We start from the raw sequence: 435 nt of genomic DNA, 5'->3' as shown, positions 1-435 counted from the left end.
CCCCCCACCCTGTGATTTCCCCCAACAGCGAGTGCGGTGGGCCCAGGCACTGTACGACTTCGAGGCCCTGGAGGATGACGAGCTGGGATTCCGCTCCGGAGAGGTGGTCGAGGTCCTAGACAGCTCCAACCCGTCCTGGTGGACGGGCCGCCTGCACAACAAGCTGGGCCTCTTCCCTGCCAACTACGTGGCGCCCATGATCCGGTGAAGCCCTTCTCTGGGGTCGGAGGCTTGTGTCTGAGCTGCCTGCAGAGGGAGCAAGGAGGAAAGGCTGGAACTGCATACACGCGTGCGCACATACACACACATATATGCCTATGGGCACACACATTTATAATAGTAATTTATTGGCAGTTTAGTTGGTTAATTAATTGATATGAAAGGAACTCAAGCGGAAGCTTATATTCATACTTGTTTTTCTGCCCCACCCACCCC

The 435-nt window shown here is 55.4% G+C and overlaps 1 protein-coding gene across 2 annotated transcripts in view; it reads left to right on the top strand.

The window, feature by feature from the left end:
• The window catches only part of GRAP2 (GRB2-related adaptor protein 2), a 63,969-nt gene extending 63,549 nt beyond the window's left edge, over nucleotides 1–420 (top strand). For both annotated transcript variants that reach the window (XM_006775982.2, XM_015571954.1), the window contains one exon: nucleotides 29–420. In XM_006775982.2, the coding sequence (XP_006776045.1) occupies nucleotides 29–208 (180 nt within the window). In that variant the 3' untranslated portion in view covers nucleotides 209–420. The remainder of the gene's footprint in view (nucleotides 1–28) is intronic.
• Nucleotides 421–435: the final 15 nt, after the last annotated feature.

This window comes from Myotis davidii, unplaced genomic scaffold (genome assembly GCF_000327345.1).
Source record: "Myotis davidii unplaced genomic scaffold, ASM32734v1 scaffold428, whole genome shotgun sequence".
Classification (NCBI taxonomy): Eukaryota; Metazoa; Chordata; class Mammalia; order Chiroptera; family Vespertilionidae; genus Myotis; species Myotis davidii.
The sequence above is the reverse complement of the archived record's forward strand: the minus strand, read 5'-3'. Positions and strand labels throughout refer to the sequence as shown.